At 38.8% G+C, this 15,811-nt stretch overlaps 1 protein-coding gene across 7 annotated transcripts in view; it reads right to left on the reverse strand.

Moving 5' to 3' along the window:
* GRK3 (G protein-coupled receptor kinase 3) overlaps nt 1-15,811 on the reverse strand; it is a 78,969-nt gene that overhangs the window by 25,954 nt on the left and 37,204 nt on the right. For 4 of the 7 annotated variants that reach the window (XM_075041132.1, XM_075041135.1, XM_075041133.1 and 1 more), the window contains 7 exons: nt 14,210-14,283; nt 9,042-9,143; nt 7,994-8,068; nt 6,395-6,456; nt 5,230-5,281; nt 4,499-4,590; nt 1,633-1,732 (listed from right to left, as the gene is read on the reverse strand). In XM_075041132.1, coding sequence (XP_074897233.1) covers nt 1,633-1,732; nt 4,499-4,590; nt 5,230-5,281; nt 6,395-6,456; nt 7,994-8,068; nt 9,042-9,143; nt 14,210-14,283 — 557 coding nt within the window. Of the gene's footprint in view, nt 1-1,632; nt 1,733-4,498; nt 4,591-5,229; nt 5,282-6,394; nt 6,457-7,993; nt 8,069-9,041; nt 9,144-9,441; nt 9,519-9,577; nt 9,688-14,209; nt 14,725-15,811 lie in introns of those variants that run through there. The other 3 variants (XM_075041138.1, XM_075041137.1, XM_075041139.1) reach the window with 3 other exon arrangements.

The raw sequence follows: 15,811 nt of genomic DNA on the forward strand, positions 1-15,811 counted from the left end.
ATGCGCAGCTTCCCTAGTTTCTGGATTAGTATTTGCCTTACCGGGATATTTCTAACAGCAGAGGGAAATGATCTGATAGGTAAGAAGAAAAGTTCAAAAGCTAATCTTCTAGGGCCAAAATTGCAATCAGCTTTCCTGTTCCGTCAATCTGCACAAGAGAACACCTCATGCCTATGGTGAGGCTGAAAAGTACCAAGTGTTGTCTGATTCATAATGTTTTCACTTGACAATAAAAGGCCACCATTTAGCAATTATAACTCTGTATTTATATGTAAGACCTAAAAAACACATCTCCATTTTTAAAGCCAAGTTTGCAGAAGACAAGAGCCACCAGAGCAAGGGCAGTTCTCCGGCAGCTGTGCCTATGGGCAATGCAGTGCAAAGTCCCAGACCACCTGCTGGCAGAAGACAGCCCATCTTGAAGTCCTATCAGACTGATGGGTTCCCTGAACAACAGAAGACGGGAAGGATGCTGCATGTGCACTTAAAGGACATAGCGATGCTAACTGCACCACAAGTGACATTTTTTTAAAAAGAAATCAGCTGGGTAATGCAGAACCAAACCCAGGATTTACCTAAACTCTGCAAGATATAGAACTTGTCTCTGAGAATACAGCACAGTATTTGCTCTCTGCCATTTTGTAAGCCAAAGCAGTAATCCTCCTGCACAGCAGATATGCTGCTATTTGCACACCTGTTGTACAAACCTAGAACAAAATCACACACAATTCCTTCTCATGCTTTAACTGCGCTGGGAAAAGGGGATGTGTTTACACTGAGCTGCAAACTGAATGTTTAATTCATACACCACAATAGTCATAAGGAAAATTAGCCTTTTTACCAGCATCACCTGTAACCATGGTGATACGAGCCGATTTCAAGTTTTGTTTAATGAGGCCAGCGTACTCGGAAGGCTCTGGCACTTCACAGCCTGCTCTGAAGCTGTCTGAGCGCAACATACTGTGGCCTCTGCCAAACTTCTCTTCCGCAGGTAACAAGACACAGTCTGGACAAAACAACGCCAGTCGGGTTGCTTTTTACGCACGTTAGTGATATTCCTACTTTTAAATAGTCTTGTTTGCTAGATGGCAGACTTACTTGGTACACCTTGATAGGTGCACAGCTAAAGTAAATTTTAAAAAACAATGGAGAAATTGGATAAGCTAGTATCAGAGTCACAGGAAAGGGAGGACAAACAGGTAACTGAAGTTTTTCCTCTGAAACAGCACCTTATATTCTACGAAAGTACTACCTAACTATAGCAGAAAAGGAATTTTTTTTTTACAAGACAGAATAATGTTTTGGAAAAGTTTCAAATATAAGTACCTGAAAAAGGAATATTTAAAAAATCTGAAGCGGGGCGTAGTTGGGGAGAGAATGAATTACCTAAGAAATAGGAACCTCCTCAAGCCTCTTTAGCAGAGATGCTCATTTCTGTAAGCACCCAAACTGAAAAGCCAGCTTGCTTTTCCATTCTTATTTCAGACACATTGCTAGAATCAGGGGGAAGGTTCCAGGGGGGTTTAACTTTTGCATGTCACCAATTGAATTGATGGAATATGTATTATATGTAACAGCTTTTATATTATAGGGGAAAAAAAAAAAAAAGGATAACAAACCAATGATACTTACTCCTGTACTGACAAGGGACAGCATAATTCTTTCATTTAAGGCTAATGTTTCTCCTTGCTTCATCTTGATTCTCTTCTTATCTAAACATTTCATTGCATACCTGAAAATATTAACCATTCAGAAAAAGCACCAGAAAAAATTTCCTCCTATACTCAGTATTATTCACTAGCAGTTATGCCATGCATATTTACAGTATCCTGTAAGCAAGCTCTCTGAAGACTTAAACCTGGTACTAAAAACATCATTACATGACTAAACAAGAAAACCTCCAAAATCTCACAGAATTAAACATTTTCAACAGAAGCCTCCTAACAGAGAAATGTGCTTTAACAAATAATTCTGTGTCCAAACAACCACAGTGATATAAGAATTACATATCATACGACCATTTTTCAATACCTGCAAGCAAGGATTTGCAGTATGAATTAAATAACAGAGACCCTATTATAGTTCCATTTAATTCTAACAGTTTCAACTCTACCAGGAAAGTAATATCTTGAACACAGGCTGGTTTATATATGGGGTTTTTTTAAGTTTTCTTTCTGCTCAAAAAAGGGTCAGATATACACAAGAAAGCTTATTTTAATCTTCTACCATCTGTATTACACAAATTAATAAAATTTTGCTCAAAAAAAGAATGTTACGCTACCAACCATCAAACAAGAGTAGGATATAATGTAGTCTGGATATTTTTTCAAGACGTTAGGTGAGCCTGCTATTAGACAACAGCTGAGAAGGACATGTGTGTTCCTCCATAGATTTCTAAACATGGGCAGCCATGGATTTTTAGGCCACTGGTTTTAAAATACGCTCAGGAAAACACCATGTTACAGCACTGCATCAATGCTAATCAACTGCCTACACTGTGACAGCTCTGTACAGAAACAGGGCCTCGTATCACCTTCACTTTACACTCCCTAAAAAAGCCACGTCATTCCTTGCCATGCATGTGTTGTGAGTGGGGGAAGAGTGAGCATGAACATACTGGAATTTTAAGTTTCCAAAACAAGGAATATATTCACAGCACGTGCTCTTGCTGAGGAGTCTGCAAATGATGACTATAAATAACATTTCACATGCTACCCTTTATTTATGCTCTGACATCACTGATCAAAGCGAACGACTGGGGCCGTTTAAGGCTGATCGAAACCACGTCTCTCATTCTTATATCGAGTTGCATGCTCAAAAAGCACTGCTATCCCTCCCCCTTTGGACTGCTTTCTGCATTGTGCTTCTGGCCCCTATTTAGATGTCCTTGAAGGAGGTGATGTGAAAGAAGCCTCAGGTGTATCTTTGTGGGTTAGTGAAACACCGATGGCATTTACCTTGGAGGGGTGGCTTCCCAAGCTCCTTGCAGGCAGTAAGTGCAGCAGAGGCAGCCATCTAGAGTGGACGGGATCTGGATTAAGGATGGGTAAACAGGTTTGGATTAAGAAAGAACTAAACCAAACCTCTACCCAGAAACTGAACCTAATCTAAAGTTTTATTTTGAATTTGAAAAAGGTTGGTTTTCCCACATTTCACTTCCCTTTATTTATATCTGATAAAAACTGTCCTTTGCTTCACTTGCTAGTCTCAAGGTTTATCCACCTCCTGCCAGAGCAAAACTCAGACATGAAAACGACTGGGAATCTGAGAACTACCTCTTCAGGGTGGATGCCTACTTAGTGTGGCTCAAGCTAAACAAAATGTTTATTTTTGTACATGGACAAATTAACAAATTGTACATGGACAAAAATGTACCAAAGCGAGAATAAAGACAGTACTGTTAGTAATAGTATTAATATAAATACTTGAAGTCACTGCAAAAATACCGAGCATGATAGCAACATTAAGATGTATTCCACTTGTTAATAGCTCAGAAGTTTATTATTATCAAGGATGCCAAGCACACACAATTGCCAGTGAAGCCAGCTGTAACCGCAGAGACTTGGCACTTCAAACACGCCATGCTTACTTAGAAGAGAAATGTTTAAGGATGGTCCCTGGACTAAAATTGTTAGGAGAAAAGCAAGATGAAAGGGGCAGGGTGGGATGTAAATAAATAAATATTGAGAACAATTTGTTAAATCAATGCCCAGATATTCAAAACAGAACATAATGGGAGAATTATGCCTAGAAATTGAAATCTGATGATCAGGAGAAGTGCGTGAATGGTTAAGACCAGAAAAAGGAAAAAACCACACAGTGTTGACCTTGGGAGTTGCCACCAAGAGCCCCGTTAAACAGAAGTTCAACACTGGAACTGTATACTTCCAAATGTAAGCAAGGATCACTGCTTTCGCCAGTGAAACATGCTCATCAGGGCAGAAACATATGCAGTTACACAGATCTGGAATACCATATTCAGAATCTGCCCAGGCACAACCCTACAAATTGAACAGCACTAAGGTCATATTCCTGTCATCCTTCAAACCTATGTCAGCACCAGCTACGTGATGTGCTTTGTTGCGAGAACAGCAACCTTCAGCAGACGAGAAGTAACACCTCACACAATCACCACGGTTTCCACAAGAACATTGTTCAGCACTGTCAGGCTCTGATCCAGGAAATCGTTTAAGCACAAACTTAATTTTAAACACATGTGCAGTTTCCATTAATTTTGACAAAACCATTTAAATGAAGGATGTGCTTAAGAGCTCTGCTAGACTGAAGCCCCACTGCATGGCACGTAACAGGATCAAATATCAAACTAAGCTTAAAGATGATCCAGAAATCAGAACCTCTTGGGATAAAATTTAATTACAAAGAACTACACAGTAATGTGACGCTGCTTTCCAGTGATTTTGTAAGAAATGACTGGAAGGATTTCCTTACTGGTTCAGAGTTTACAGTTACCTCTAAAATACAGTGGGTATATACTCACATTTTTCCAGTGTCTGCTTTTCTGCAACCATACACTTCACCAAATCCCCCTCTTCCTATTATTCTATGTACACTAAAATCATTCATGGTCAGCTGTAAATGTAAAAAAACAAAACAAAACCAGACTTCATTTTCAGCATTAAAAACTTACTGTAAAAACATCTAAGTAATCTATTAATGTGTTAAGATACTTAACTATTGTAAATTTATATAGCATTTATTGTTTTGGAAAAAGGAGCCCCTTACTGTTTGTATTTCAATGTACTTGCAAGCACTACAGTCTGAAGTACAAACAAGACGAATGAGACTGTTGTTGCCAAAGACTGACAGTCTCATTCATAATGCAGTCGGCAGAGAGGAGGGCTATTTTTACAAAGTTGTAACAGAGCAGTGCAGAGGGACAAGAGCAGAGGCCGAGGTAAGGGGTGCTGGGGACAACATCAGAACTGTAGTGGGAAAAAAAAGAGACAGACGGTGTCTGGGGCTGTTAAAGAGCAGCAAATCTGGCAGTTCAGTTTCTTTCAGCTATTACAAAAATCGAAAAGCTATTAACTCAAGATGGACAGAAGAGACATCCAGAAAGGAATCACTAGGGCTGTATGTCTAAGAAGAGCAGATCAGTAACATTCACCGTACTCTTTAATAAGGCCTTTTCAGAAGCAGCATTCAAAACTGAACATTTTCTTTCCTGTATCAGCCTTTGACAAGATAAATACACTTGTAAGTACTTACATGAATATTTAGTTCTACGTTTTTCCATTGACAAAATCTAGTAAACTTGTCACTGTAGAAAAAAAGTTTAAAAGTTGTCTGAGACTACTGTGTAAAGTATTATAGGAAATGTCAAGACTCTGATATTTAAAATAAAGTTTGCGCTAGGGCGTGTTGTGATATTTAGTAAATTATAGCCTTCCTTTCAAACAACTGTAATCTTACCCCCGCCAAGAAAAACAATAACTAGGCAGTGCACACTTAATATTTTACATCCTTATAAGAGAAAGATATCAGATAACCTTATCCCTGCAATTTTAAGTGCTCAGTATTTCCTCACATCTCTCTTTCAGATGGTTTTTCATTTTTAAAAACAACTAACTAAGTTTGGAACTAACAAACATTTAAATTACATAAAGAGAAAAATAATTATGAGAGAACAGAGGCAGCCTGGTTTATGCTAATGAACCTCCATATACTCCAAGGAACATTTTAAATTCATTTTATCTTAAAATAGGGAAAACTTCAATAATACCACAAGATGTTGCCAAAAAAAAAAAAAGTTTCTCATTAAGTCGTTATTTTCAGAGTAAGAAACGATAGTTCTATGGAGGTATTTTTACAACTATTTCAGTGTGACTGCAGAACACCACCATACCATTTTACACAGTATATTTGCCTGTCACTGGATGAGAGCCATATTTCACAGACCCTGCACGTAAGAGCAGCTCCACTAAGGTTAAGAGGGCTGCTCAGCTGAACTAGCTATGAATAGGTCTATGCCTTGTATTCTTTACTAGATCTTTTCTGCCTAATTGCAAGGTGTCCAGATACAAACCAGAATGACTGCGTCTTTCAGTCACACACAAGAGATGGTTACTCATGAGAACAACCCACAAGAACATAGTTCTGCATTTTTAAACTTTTAAGATCAAACTGCAATCTGTTACTACTGCTACATGGAGCAACAGAAAAATCCATCACCTTTACAACTCTTCCACTCATACATCCTGATGTTAATCATGCTATACAACAAAGCTAGTCATTTGCAGAAGCTTGCTGATAATACATTATTAATTAAGCAAATCTTACTAAACATTTTCAGCCTTATTTTACAGCAATACTTAAGAGACCTGGCTTCCTGCTACATTAGGTAGAAAGTTCAGATAATATGTCATGTTCATACCTTTCCATAAATTTTTGAAATATTTTCCCTCGGAGACTATCACAAATTTCTTCTATATATGGCTAAAAAGGGTTAAGAAACACAATTAGTATTTAAGCATACAATCAACTGATTATGCAGTACTACTGATTACATATAACTCACGTTGGCCCTATATAATAACAGCATTTACTGTGTTTTCCTTGAAGAAGGCTCAATGAAACATTTAAGCTTCATTTAGGTTTTGGAATCTGAGCAGGTACCCTGAAGACAAACATAAAATATTTTCATAAGCTAGAAAACCTTAAATGTTTCCCTTGGGGAGGCTGTACAAAACCTGTGTAAAGCACCTGCCTATGGACTGCAAGTTTGGCAAAACAATCACAGTACAGTTCTTTTTTCAAATATATTTGAACAGAATAAATGGTCACTCCTACGGAGCCTGTACTTCCCAGAGCTGCTGCCACACTTCATCTTTTTGGTGCTTCTCTCCTCTCTGTCCTTAGTAAGAAAACAGCACTTTCAATTCACCAGTGACTTTTTCTAGAGAAATACTTTCTCTTGATGTGTGATGGCACGCAGCGATCTCAAATCCCAAGCCAATTAGCGGTGAGATATAACTCAAGCAATGTGGTTATCAGTTTGTCAGTTCACCTAATTGCAACATTAAAAACAGTTCACTGAGCAGTAAGAAAAATCAAGCAGGGGCAATCTTCACATTTTTGCAATATATAAAAATACATAAGATTTACATCAAAGAAATTTAAGCTTACAAACACTCCCATGATTGATGAGGTTCATTACGTGCAAAACCAGACTGGTTTAATGCACCTAGCTACAAAAGTTAGCATAGGTCTGAATTTCTTGTCTTGTATCAACGTATATTAGAGCTGTAACAATACAATAAATATTTCACTTCTCATCTCTTTATTTTCTAAAGTAAATAACAACACAAAAGATGTACCATTGTGCAAATGATCCAGGATACCATTTATTTTTATATTCAAATGAAGGATAGGCAAATCCTATACTTTCTTTTAACAATTCAGAATTTTAGAAGGTTTAAAAAAAGCACCACAATTTTAATGGTGCAGAAACTCCTGTTTGGATAGGTAACTTTTAATTGGATTTTGTCTTGTGGAGAGACACAAAAACATGTGAGATGGTACAAATGCTTAATACCACGCCATCAACAACTAGGAATTAATATATGTTAAAATTAAAGAAAAAGGAAAAATGTTTTCAAAGATTTCACTTTACTGAAACATCAAGGCAATTTCCCCACTATGCAATCTGGTTTATCCTGACAGGATGTGTATCTTCCTGATGTACAGTGATTTACTCTAAATCATTTCATGGCTTAAAATTACATAAATTTAAAAACTATTCTGTTCATATACCATGGTATAGTTTGCTTCCATAAATATGCTTTAAAATATTTTAAATAAGAATACTAATTTGTAATTGTTATTTGACTTAGAAGAGCATTCTAGTATCACTATTACAGTGGAGAATACGTACCAGTAATATTTTATTCTGTCTCCTTAAATAATATGTACAAAGTCACTTACTGTCAAATAAGTGAAGAAAACTTCAACATTCAGACTGTCTTAACCTCACCTGAAAAAGGCTGGCTGGTACTTGTTTCTTGGCTAAATGTGTTTGTACATGATCTACAGCTTGTTTTGAGAAAGGCTTTTGAAAAAAAAAGAAAAAAAAAGATTTCAAACAGTTGGAAATGTAACAAGTTTCATTTAAGGTCTACAGCACTGTTATTCATTTAACCATATGAAAAATACACATACCTCAGAATGAATGCAATATGGCTTCCCCTAAAGTGTATTACTGTGAAACATCCAGAATGATACAGTAAAACAATTATTCTGAAGCAGGAAGGCAGGAGAGGGGAAGATGAGGAGGAAAAAGGTGAAGACAAAAGGGCTAGATGATGCTCCTTTAACAAATTCATGAAAAATCCCACATACAGGGACAGCTCCAGAGAAGCAGACATGGACTTCTTACCACTACAGAGCCAATAATGCATGCTTAACAAAAAATTGCTTAAACCCTTCATCCAAAGAACCACACCACTAGGGTAAGACTCACTGCAAATTCTTCTTTAAAATAAGAGCAAATGAAACTGTTAAATACAGATCAATGGGCCAAAACTTCACACCTTTAACTTAACATACTGCAGCTAAAAAGTGTATTGTCTCTAGTACGGTGTGAAAGACTGCTTTACAACCAAACAAATAATAATAATAAAAAAATCCTTGTGTGATCAGTTTTAGAAAAAATCTCAATCTTTACTCTGAGCTTTCAGAGACACCGAAGTTCAACATCCAAATTGTCCCACAGAGCCCCTGGCAGCTCACATTTCTTTGAGTTTTTGGGGGCAGGGTTGTTGCTGGGTTGGGGGAGTTGGTTAATGTAGGTATACGTGTGCATGTATATATGCACACAAACTGCACTCATGCTGAATTCAGCCAAACCCACTCCCATGGACTTCAAATGGAAATCCACAGCACTACAAGTGTTTGTAGTAACAATTCCTTCAGCAATAGTCTTAATTGCTCTCTGAATGAAATAGCAGTTATTTTGAATTATCACTGCTGTCAAGCTACTCAAGTTAAGGTAAAGAGCAGCATAGAATTTGGATGATACACACATGTGAACAGGACAGGAGCTCCTTCATTATGTACGTGTCATAAATCTGCCGACTTCGGGTCAGACGCTCATCCTCAGAATCTAGTTTCTCGTATTCTTTTATCTGCAATGCAAGAGAGAAGGATCCATTAGATGAGCACATTTCTAAAGATTTTTCACTCATCTGGTAAAAACAAGACTTTGGCTGAAGTTTTATTTTACTTTGTTATTTTCTTCATTAAGACTTAAAGAAAAAACACCTGCAAGACCACAGTTACAGCCAACCTTAGATTTCCCTCTTAGAATTTTTATGCAAGGAAACCGATTTCCTTAAAATTGCTACAAAGCTTTGTTTTCTAGAGTCTGAAAAGGACTGAGCTGAAGCAGCATGTTTTCCAGCTACCATTTGCCAGAGCATGAACCTGTGCAGGGGCAGGCAGAAGCTAACTGCGCGAGAGGACAGGACCATGCAAAGAGAGCGAGATGAGCAAACGTGCACAGCGACGTTTCTGAAGGTTTTCCTCCCCTCTGCCCAGCTCACAGATGGAGAGCACTGACCTCGCTCCTCTAACACTCAAGAGAGCATTGACCTCTTCTCAGATTATTTCACTCGATGCTCTGGACTATCCACAGCACACCGACACGTGCCCTTTTCCAAGCTCCCGGAGCTAGCAGAAAAGTTGTAATATTATACAGGCAGCACAAGCATCACTGAGTGCCAGCCCTCAGCTGCCAGCACAGCACCCAAGCCTTCTGCGCCAGGGCAATTACAGCACATTAAGTACAGATGTCCAAGCAAGAATGTAAAGCACATTTCAAAATGTTCACACGGTTCAGCTAAATGTTGAATTTGAATCCTAAAGGTGGCTAGAGAGACAGTTTCACAAAATATATCAAATTTCTTCAGATGTGATATAGGAGGTCAGCGTGTGCCAGGTGAAGCAACAGCAATCCCATACGGTTTATTTACAGAACAAAACCAGAAAATCAGTTCCAGGAAAAAAAAAACCTCACCAAGTCCAAGGGTCCTTTGGAGTGTATTTAGAGAAAGAGTTCTTCCAGGAACGACAGAATGTAAAATACCCATACAAGTTCTTTAGGGAGAAGACTCAGCCCTGACTGGCTGCACGTTTCCAGCATCAGCCTGTGAGGTCCCAGGATCTAACTAAATGTCAGTGTGCTGACTTGCTCCGGACCCCTACACTGCCTCAAGAAAACCAAAGCAGAATAAGACCCAGCTGCATTTCACTCGGTGCCTGCTTGAGAAGGAACAGGCCATATCAGGACTGTCTGTACTTTCAGCCTACAGAATAAACCCTGCACAAATGATGTACCAGAGCATCTCCTTCTGAGGCAGGAGAACACACTGGCTGGGACCCCAGGGACAAAAAGCAGGGCTCCACTGTTCCTGCCAGCCATGCTTTCACAGCAAGAGCAGCACCGGGGCTAACAGAAAGCACATTCTTGAGGACTTTTAAAAGTAAAGGTTTTAAAAACATGTGTTTTGCCTCTATTCCACAATATAATTCTTTTTTCTTCATTCAGAGGCTGCTCCTTTTACAGGATGAGCCGTACTTCCCAGCTCTTCAGCAGGTCTCCACATGACAAACCCAGACCAATCTATCTTTGAAGGTGGAACACTGTAATTAAACTCGGTGTTTTTCTAGCTGTAGTCCTCTTGTTTGCTGACTATGATAAGGCAACAGTTCCACCACAATTTGCCATCTGTGACTACTTCCCCCTTGGTACCAATTTATAATTAAAATGATTCAAAACATCTTTGCCGAAGAAACATTTTTTAATTAATGCAATGCCACAAAATAATTAGAAGTACAGGAGAAAGCCTGTTGCATACCATATTGCCTTACTTGAATGCAACCTCCTGCCCTTCAGTATTTGTTTTTTTAAAACACCTAACTCCACACCCAGAGCCGAGGGGTCTCTTGCAACAGCTCCCCCCAGCCACGCTGGCACCAGGTCAGCGTCTCTCCCACCTGCCTCTACAGTGGGCTTTTTAACCAAAGTCCTTTCATTCTGTAAAGGTTTGGAGGAAAGGACAGCAGGTGACAAAAGTCCCCATTGGTGATATATTCCTGGGGGGCTCAGCCTGCTCCCCCCCCAAGCAGGAGAACGCCCTCCCAAACATGCTGCCTGACGCCTCTCATCACACAGGTGATGTGCTGAGACATCTCTACTATGATCACATTTAACATGCATGCTTGACAGACTCATAAGCTAATTTTACATGTTTATTAAATAGAACATTACTGTACCAAGCCAAAAAAATACAGCGATAAGCAGAGCTAAGAGTGTCACCATTTATAAACATAACCCATCTCTGCTAGCAGCAGTTTCCGCAGTATTGCTTGTGACCCAGAGATAACGGACTATGTCATCACGTATTTCAATGCTTGCCTGGCAAAATTCAGCTCACCTCAAGAAAAGTGTCTGACAAAGTATCTTTTCAAAGATTGAAATCAGAATGCATTAGTTTTCAAGCACCTAGAAGTTCTTTTCCTTTTTTTTTCTTTTTTTTTTTTTTTTTGAAACTGATCTGGATGAATCACTCATCCAGTTAAATGCTTGATCGTGACTTAAGCTGCAGTAATATGAAATCCCTGGAGTACGGAGCCCTTCTACATCAAGCGACTTTTAATGTAGCAATGTACTCAAATTATTCTACATGTAATAAATGCAGTAAGTAAATCAAATATATAAAAAAAAGAAAAGCTTCTGAATCCGGTATGTCACAGAAGAAAACACAAAGAACCTCGCTTTAAATATCTTTAATGGGATTTTTCGAAAAGTACATGACAAAGCATTTAAATTCCTTTTAGGCAACACTTTGCTAATAACCTAAAAATACAATTTCAAATTGTTTCAGAGATAAAGAGGCAGCTAAAAATATCTTCCTAAACAATCTGTTACAGCATGCCTTTTTGATTACTTATGACGGTGACATCTTCGGTATATAAGATGGAAACGATAGAAAAAGATTCTTCTTTATTGACAGTAAGTATCTAATTTGAGTGGGGGAACTGTATATGGCTAAGGATTTATCTCCAAACTGATAACCAGCTTAGCCTATTTTGTGCTGTTAGCCCCCTAGCAAGAAAAATTTTAAATCAGCAGCTTAAGAGTAACCCAGACAAAAGGTTATCTCAGGCTGCATTTCTAATTAATACTGAGCAATACAGGCTGCATTTTAAAAGCACGTGCACATGTTTTAACTGAAGCCAGCACCTATAATAGGATCAACTACAGTTTTATATTTAGAGTGTCACAAATATAACAAGGAATGAATGGAGCAATAAGACTCATCGAGTTTCCTGAGCAGTCCTTGCAGAAGTGCTGACAAAGGAGGGCTGTGGAAGGAAGGACACGGTGTGCTCCATCCACGCTCTTTGGAAATACTTATCCTTCTGGATGCATGCCTGCATTGGGCACGATGTCCTTTACTTTCTTTGTTGATTATCTCATGACAATGGAGTACAGCTGATGCTATTGATCTAAAGCCACCTCTCGCATCCCTCTCCAGAGGATCCTCTTACCCAGCAGCAGCACTCAACAGGGCTTTTCTGCAACCCTGCCACAGTGACTCCCAAGAAATCCCCAGGGTTAGCACCAGCCTCCACTGTCCTCACATCCCTCGGGCAGTGCCACGGACAGCTGTACTCCGTTGTCTCTTCTCCAGGTAAAAGGATGTTAGAGAAAGGCACGAAGCATTTGAGAGTGTGATCCAAAGACCGGTAACTTCAGTTGCACCTCCTTTTCTACAAGCCCAGGCAGCTGCTCAAAATCAGCTACAGACAACAGGGCATCGTTCTCTGTCTGGGTGGGTGTACAGAGCAGGAGGTGCCCAGGACTGAAGGTGCAGTGTTTGGGCATCTCACTGAAGCATGGAGGGCACAGGGAAAGCTTCAGGGAGCGAGGCGAGGGATGCGGAGGACCAGAGATGCTGCCTTCTCCAGTGGGCGACATGGAGCCGAGCCAGAGCTGGCTGTGAGTCCCCCAGCACCAGCTGCCAGCCATGCCTGGGACAAACAAGCAAGCTGCAGCAGAGAACCACGCTCGGTTTTCTGCTTTTGCTTTTTGGGACACTATAAAGACAAATTGGCTTATTTTAGGCCTTCTGCCTTTAAGGAAAATCTTCACTATGGGCAATAGATATGAATCCATGTCCCACGTCAGCTATAATAATAATAAAGCACTGGTTTTGCTTTCAGGTCTTTTTGAAAGAAGGAATCCACTGTTGTAGTTCCACTGAGAGCAGGCAAATGTTACTTCTTTAACTTCATCTCTATTTTGTAGTAGAACTAAGATTTATCATCATCTTCACAAGTGAAGATCAAAAGCTTATCCCATTTCTCAAGAACATACCCGGTTTAACTTCAGGAATCAGAAGTATTTAACAAGTAGACACTGAAATGAACCTAATTCCAGCTCATTTTGTATGAGTATTTCAAATGAACCATAGTCAAAGAGTGTGCCTTATGATAGAAAATATTAATAAACCTAAATCTATTTTCATCTCTATTAGTATTCTTTCCCCTTCCATCACTCTCTCAGTATTTTCCACGTGAATACAGTGAACGAACATTTGGTTAAAAGTGGCTGCTCAGGTAACTTTCTGCCATTGCTTTGTTTTCAACACATTATGCCTTAAAACTAAACATACTTAACTCTTGAAGGACAAAAACTGTAACAGTAGCTTTTAAAATACTTTGTTACCTTATGTTTAATAAAAAGACACAGTTTTAGTATATGCAAATAAAAGCACTGTTAGAAGTTGAGCTAAGTAGGTTTTTCCTGCAAATATTCCATTTTCTAAATATGAAGTATTTGCCCAGTAAGAGGGCAAAAAAATCACCTATGCTACTCTCATAAAACATGCTATGAGAGCACTGTACCAAATTACCAACTTGATTAAAGAGTTACATTGCTATTTTTAAAAGTCTCTTGAACTTGTTTAAAATGATAGTATTGTCCCTTTGAGATGCAATCGTTACTATATAAAATATTGTCTCTTATGAACCAACCATTCCACTACGAAGTTGCAATGACTCAGAACAACCTGTACGCTTGCACACCTCTCCTCCCCTCTCAGCATCCCCTGCCTGAAAACTAGAGGGACAGCATTCCTCAGCCTCACTCCCCCACAGTCCCTAAACTCCATCAATGGCCACTTACCTCTTCATAAAACTTCAGTTGAGGGACAGCTTCATCAATCTCATTCATGCAATAGTCTTTAAAAAGCAAAAATCCTGGAAAGTAAAAAAAAAAAAAAAAAAAAAAAATCAGAAAAAAACGTATCATTACTATGATAAAAAGGGATACAAAACCACTTGGGTAACATCATGGATTGCACATACCTGTGTAAGTATCCCTAATTGCCAAGGCTTAGCAATACTGATTATCAAGTGGCTCTACAGCATTCTGAACAGAAAAGGATCATAAACCTCACTCACCTCCCATAGGTATATTAAGCATATTCCAATTTCTACCTGCTGAGAATTTTATGAGATGTTTACATAACACACCGAAATATCCCATTCCTCTTCACAGATCAGATTTTGTTTCTCTTTTCAGAGTAAAAACTAGATACTATTCACATGTTTTGCTTTCTTGAAATAGATTTACCTACTTCTTGTCAATAAAAAGCAACCTCTTCTGCATTCCAATTTTAGATATACTGTTTAATGTAACCTCCAAGAAGTTTTATAGCACAGTAAATTACATCAGGATCTTCACAGTTCCTTTACAAGTAATTTAAAGCGTGACCTCTGCAGCCTGCTGAGGAGTATTTTCCATTATAAGCATTTTAACTCATCATTACAAGCTTCATCTCATGGAAGTACTGTCTTTAAATCCACCTGAGCTGGTACCTGCTTCCCTTGTTCTTTACATGGGTATCTGTTATTCCAGCTGATTGTCTGGGTTACCTGGAAGCCCCTTAGAGCTGTAAATGAACCTGATTTCAGTTCCTTGCAGCAGGCAATACCTTTCCTTATTTAGAGTTACTGCATACTTACTGAAATCCCACCCAACTTTTGGAGGTAAGACCACAAAAGTGTTAACCAAAATAACAAAGCCAACAAGAGAAGGCAGAGCAGCTAACCCGAGGGCTGGCGCTGCCTGGGTCCCACTCCATCCTGCTCCCCTGCTCGACTCCTCTCCCAACAGGGCAGCACATCAAGATATAAACACCCCTTTTCAACTTAAAAAAAATAAAATAAAATATACATATATATAAAAGACCTCTTTTTTTTTTAACTTTAACTGAAATGTAGTTGTAATTTGAACTTACAGCAAAATTATACTACCAAAAAAAGTAGCACATCACTGTGTGCTCAACTAAGAAATAATACAACCACCTACGACATCTCAGGTTTTCCAGAGTATACTATCTTTAAAAAAAGATGCAAAACCCACTTCATGTGCAGCATAGCAATTTCTTTGTAGTGTGTACAGGAGAGCATTTAACTGTCAGTTATGAACATGTCCTTTCAACTCACTATCATCTAATTTTATCAAAGACCTAAATAAGGAAAAAAACCCCACCAACTACTCAGAAGCAAAACCATTAGTCGCAGTGGACAAAGCAATGCTAATCAGGCAAACAAAAGCTTTAATTTCTATATAATGAAAACACTTATCAGCTTCTTGGTAGCCCCCCTAGCTCTATCTGGATTCCAAGTTAAAATTCCTATTGGAAGAGCTTGTTTTCCTGGGGTGCCTTGGATTTATTTGCTCACAGTCAGAATACCAGAAAAGGGATTATGACCAGACAAC

The sequence above is a fragment of the Buteo buteo genome, chromosome 11 (genome assembly GCF_964188355.1).
Source record: "Buteo buteo chromosome 11, bButBut1.hap1.1, whole genome shotgun sequence".
Taxonomy (NCBI): Eukaryota; Metazoa; Chordata; class Aves; order Accipitriformes; family Accipitridae; genus Buteo; species Buteo buteo.